Consider the following 5,307-nt stretch of genomic DNA (forward strand, 5'->3'; position numbering starts at 1 on the left):
GGTATTTGAAATAAACAAATCATTTGTCTTGCAGAATCTATCATTCGTTCTCCAGCATCATTTCTATCACCAAGTCCAAATTTTCCAACTACTGGAACCTCCTCTTTGCTCCCTCGGTTTAGGCGACTGGAAATCCAGTCAGAACATCAGCTTTTCTCTCTGTTGGCTCTACAGGAGGGTCTCCTCAGAGTTTCTGCTCCTGGACTTGGCATGTGCCGTCCCCAGTCTCTTCAAGTTTGCTTGGTTAATCATATATATTTCAAAACAGACTGACTCAAGACATAGCCTGCACTAATCCTGTTTTACTCGTGTTGACAAAGCCAATCCATTCCCAAATGGGATTATAAACTTCCGCACAGAAGTTAGGATCTACAATACTGTTTTGAGGGGGACACAATTCAATCCAAAATAGTTCACCCTTTGCTGTTGTTAGGCACGATCTAGTTCCACTGAGTCGGTTCTGACTCATGGTGACCCTCTGCACAACAGAAGCAAACACCACCTGACCCTGAGCCATCCTCATCATCCTTATGTTTGAGCCCACTGTAGCAGTCACTGTATCAATCCATCTCGTGAGGAATCTTGCTCTTTTTCGCCGATCCTCTACCAAACCGAGCATGATGTCCTTCTCCAAGGACGGCCCCTCCGGATAACATATTCCACAGTAAGGCAAAGTCTCACCATCCTGGCTTCTAAGGAGCATTGGGCTGGATTTCTTTTAAGACCATTCTTTCTGTCTCCTTCAGGCTCACCTGATGGGTGTTCTGGTGTGGTAGAGGTAGCTGGTTAGATCCATCAGTCCGCCTTAACCTCTTTAACAAAAGACTACTACGTCAACACGCCCTTGGTGAAAATTCTAGGACATGTGTCCTGAGCTTGTACAACAGAATTTTCCAAATCTTTCAGCTTTGTTTTCATTTTGCACAGTTCATTTTTAAATCCATCCCTTTCTCCTAACATTTTAGTGTGACAAGGAAAAATCACAGTCCCTTTAAAATCTTGCTTAGAAATCTCCACAAACAGCCAAATTAATCACAAGTTCTACCTTCCGCCAAACATTTGAATATAATTCAAACAGGTTCTTTGCCACTGCATAAAAAGCATCATCATCCTTCTTCCATTGTTCAATGACATGTTCATCATTTTCTTTTGAAATCTCACTAAAGGTACATTTCTAATAACATTCTGCTGTTGGTGCCATACGTATTCTCCAAAATGTTGAGAAATTTTCTCTGTAGCTTTCCACCCTTTCTGAACCCTCATCAGAATCACCTTTGACATTCATACAGCTACAACGAGCTTCTTCAAGGCCATCTAGACTTTTACTATAATGGTTGCTCTTCTTCTCAGGTGACTTTGAGTCTGTTCTGATTATTAGCAACCCTATGTGCAAGAAATCATAACACTGCCCAGTCCTGCACCAACCTCACCATCGTTGCTACACTTGAGCCCATTGCTGCTGCCACTGTATTAACCCATCTCAGTGGGGAATGTCCTCTTTTTCACTGACCCTCCACTTTACCCAGCATGATGCCCTACTCCAGGGACTGGTCCATCCTGATAACATGTCCAAAGTATGAGAGACTATGTCTGGCTATCTTAGCTTCTAAGGATCATTCTGATTTTACTTCTTTCAACACAGATTTGTTCTTCTGGCAGTTCAGGGTACTTTTAATATTCTTCTCCAAACACATAACCCAAATGCATCAATTCTTCTACTGTCTTCCTTAATTCATTGTCCAACTTTCACATGCATATGAGGCTGTTGATAAAACCATGTCTTGGGTTAGGCATGCCTAAGTTCTCAAACCGACAGCTTTGCTCTTGAACACATTAAAGAGGTCTTATGCAGCAAATTTGAATAATGCAATATGTCTGATTTCATGACTGCTGTTTTCCATTAGTGTTGCTAGAGTATCTGAGCAAAATGAAGCCTCTGATAACTTCAATCTTCTCACCATTTATGATGTTTTCTATTGGTCTAGTGATGAGGATTTTTGTTTTCTTTACATTGAGGTGCAACCCATACTGAAGGTTGTAGTCTTTGATCTTCATTAGCAAATATTTTAAGTCCTCTTTGCTGTCAGCAAGCAAGGTTGTATCATCTGCACATCACAGGTTGTTAATGAATCTTCATGCTCTTCTTCATAATCCAGTTTCTCAGATTAACTGCTCAGCTGTTAACAGACTGAGCAAGTATGGTAAAAGGATACCTGGCGCACACCTTTCCTGATGTTAAACTATTCGGTGTCCTCTTGTTCTAGTCGAACAACTGCCTACCTCTTGGTCTGTGTACAGGTTCCCCATGAATACAATGAAGTGTTCGGGACTAACCATTCTTCGCAGTGTTATCCACAGCTTGTCAGGATCCACACAGTAAAGAGCCTTTGTATAGATAAAAAAGCACCAAGAAAACATGTTTCTGGTATTCTCTGCTTTTAGCCAAGATCCATCATCTGATGTCAGCAATGATAACCCACATTCCATGTCCCATCTAAGTCCAGCTGGAACCTCTGGCAGTTCCCTGTCAATGTTGCAGCCATTTTTCAATTATCTGAGGCAAAAATTTACTTGCACGTGATATTAATGATATTGTCCAATGATTTCCACATTCTGTTGCGTCACCTCTCTTCGGGATGAGCACAAATATGAATCTCTTCCAATCAGTTGGCCAGGTAGCTGTCTCCCAAATTTCTTGGCAGAGATGAGTGAGTGTCTCCAGTACTGCATCAGGCTGTTCAAAGATTTCAGTTTGTACTCCATCAATTCCCAGAGCCTTGTTCTTTGCCAGTGCCTTTGGTGCACCTTGGACTTCTTCCTTCAGTATCATTGACTCTTGATCATATGCTACCTCTTGAAATGGCTGAAGATCAACCATTTCTTTTTGATGCAGTGATTCTGTTTATTCCTTCCGTCTTCTGTTGATGTTTTCTGCATCATTCAATATTTTGCCAATTGTTGTTGCTAGGAGCTATTGAGTTGGTTCAGACTCATAATGACCTCGTATAGGGTTCCCAAAGAGCGGTTGGTAGGTTTGAACCACTAACCTTGCAGTTAGCAGTCCAATGCTTATTCTAATTTATATATTCAATATCCGAGTGCTATCTAACAGTGGTCCACTGCTACTCATAAGGTTTGTGTTGCTAAACATTCAGAAGTAGTCCGTATCTCCTTCCTAGTCCATCTTAGTCTGGATGGAAGGTCAGCTGAAACCTGTCCACCATGGGTGACTCTAACGGTATTTAAAATACCAGTGGCGCAAACTTTTAGCATCACTGCAACACGCACGACACCACAGTGTGACAAACTGACAGACGAATGTTGCCTTTAACTATTGTTGTGTTCTTGTTAAGTACCATGGAGTCAGCTCCGATTCACAGTGACCCTGCACAGGGTTTCCAAGGCTGTAAATCTTTACGGGAGCAGAATGCCTCATCTTTCTCCTGCAGAACCACTGGTAGTTTTGAACTGCTGACCTTGAGGTTAGCAGCCTAACTCGTAACCACTACGCTACAAGAGCTCCTTTAACTATTAGGTACCTTAAAACTCTTCTAGCCTCTATCTATCATGTATTCCAAAGTTGCTTACAGATTTCAGGTATCTGTTTGATCAGCACCCTACTCTTCTTGTACCAAATTGTCTTAGTTATCCAGTGCTGCCATAACCAAAATACTGCAAGTGGTGGCTTTAAGAGCGTAAGTTTATTTTCTCACTGTTAAGGAGGGCAAAGTTCAAAGTCAGCGTGTCATCTCTACAGGGAGGCTCTCTGTGTGTCTACTCTGAGGCAAGGCCTTGGCTCTCTCAGCTTCTGCTCCCAGGTGACCATCAGGTGACTTGGCATGTGTCGTCTCTTCCTGCTCAACTGCTTCATTAATCTCATGTTTTAAGGAACACAATTCAATCGATAACCGCCCCCAAGAAATAAAGAGCTATAACGGTGCTTCCAAAAGTTGGTGAGAAAATGGAACAAAAAGATATAGACTTTTTCCATGAACTTTCTCAAGCCCCCACAGTACACATGAAAATAGTATACAACATGATCTCTTGTAAAGAAATCTTCAAAATTAGGAGATCAGTCCTTTTAACGTGTATTTTATTTGAAATAAATCATTTTTAAGATTTATATTCCACTAGTATATAGTCATCTAAATGCTACAGCATTAGCTGACTCATAGCGACCCTGTACAAGGTTTCTGAGGCTGTAAATCTTTACAGGAGCAGAAAGCCTCATCTTTCTTCCACGGAACAGCTGGTAGTTTCAAACTGTTGACCACGAGGTTAGCAGCCTGATTCGTAACCCCTATGCTACAGAATTATAGGATCAACCAAGATATCTTACTCCCCCAATCAAAGAAGGGTTAAAAGAGATGGTTTCTAAGCACCCCTAAACTCCAGAGGCATACTAACATTATCAGACTATGGTTCTGTAAACTGAAAAGGGAAGGAGTGACCTCCAGTTAGGCAATGACTCTTTAAATAAGAGAGACCATCAGGTCAGAAGCAGAGTTTTACTGCATGATTTCTTACGGAAAAACTTATTTGGCTTCAAACTCATTTTTTGATATATGCTTTATCTCTCTACTTTCTGAGGACAAGAAATCATTCTTAAATAATCTTTATCTTCCCAGGACCAAGCATAGTGTCTTCTACATGGCAGAAATAAAAGGAATGTGCCCTGAATGTTTGCTGGCTCTTTGATTTCTAATTGTCTATTCAGCAATTGTTACTTATGGAACTTAGTACCAGAAAAAGGGAAAATAATATAATTCTTCTATTTCAACAACAATTATACACTATTGAAATAGGCTAATTTCCATTTCTAACACAATTAATAGCAAGAGAAAAATAGAACATGTTTAGATCTCTGCACCTGTCTTTGTTTAGACCAATAAACCTGGAGTCTTATTTGGAAAAGAGTAAACAGCTCTAACTTACCATATATATGAAAAGAGGCACAATGCTCTGCAATGCTCCCATATACTGTCCAAGAGCTACATTAAATCTTTCAATATAGAGATCGGGAGGGCTGGCCTGTATGGAAGAACACAAATCTGGTCATTCTGGGAAACCGAGTATCGTGCCCTTCCATCACAACCTACAATGAAAATCTGCTGGAATTCACAACAAAGAAAAAGGAGGAGGATCACACGCTGAAGTTTCATGAGACCTCTCAATATCTGTTTCAAAGGCAAAACTGAGACTTGGTTTAGCTATCTTTAAAGGCTGTGCAATCCTAACATGTCAGTTAAAAAAAGGCTTGTTTCTTTCTTTTGTCATATATATATGTGTGTGTGTATATATATATAT

At 40.6% G+C, this 5,307-nt stretch overlaps 1 protein-coding gene across 1 annotated transcript in view; it reads right to left on the reverse strand.

The window, feature by feature from the left end:
* CACUL1 (CDK2-associated, cullin domain 1) overlaps window positions 1-5,307 on the reverse strand; it is a 69,995-nt gene that overhangs the window by 19,914 nt on the left and 44,774 nt on the right. Inside the window, exon 4 of the mRNA XM_006831398.1 lies at window positions 4,936-5,031. Within this exon, the coding sequence (XP_006831461.1) occupies window positions 4,936-5,031 (96 nt within the window). The remainder of the gene's footprint in view (window positions 1-4,935; window positions 5,032-5,307) is intronic.

The sequence above is a fragment of the Chrysochloris asiatica genome, unplaced genomic scaffold (assembly GCF_000296735.1).
Source record: "Chrysochloris asiatica unplaced genomic scaffold, ChrAsi1.0 scaffold00003, whole genome shotgun sequence".
Lineage (NCBI taxonomy): Eukaryota > Metazoa > Chordata > Mammalia > Afrosoricida > Chrysochloridae > Chrysochloris > Chrysochloris asiatica.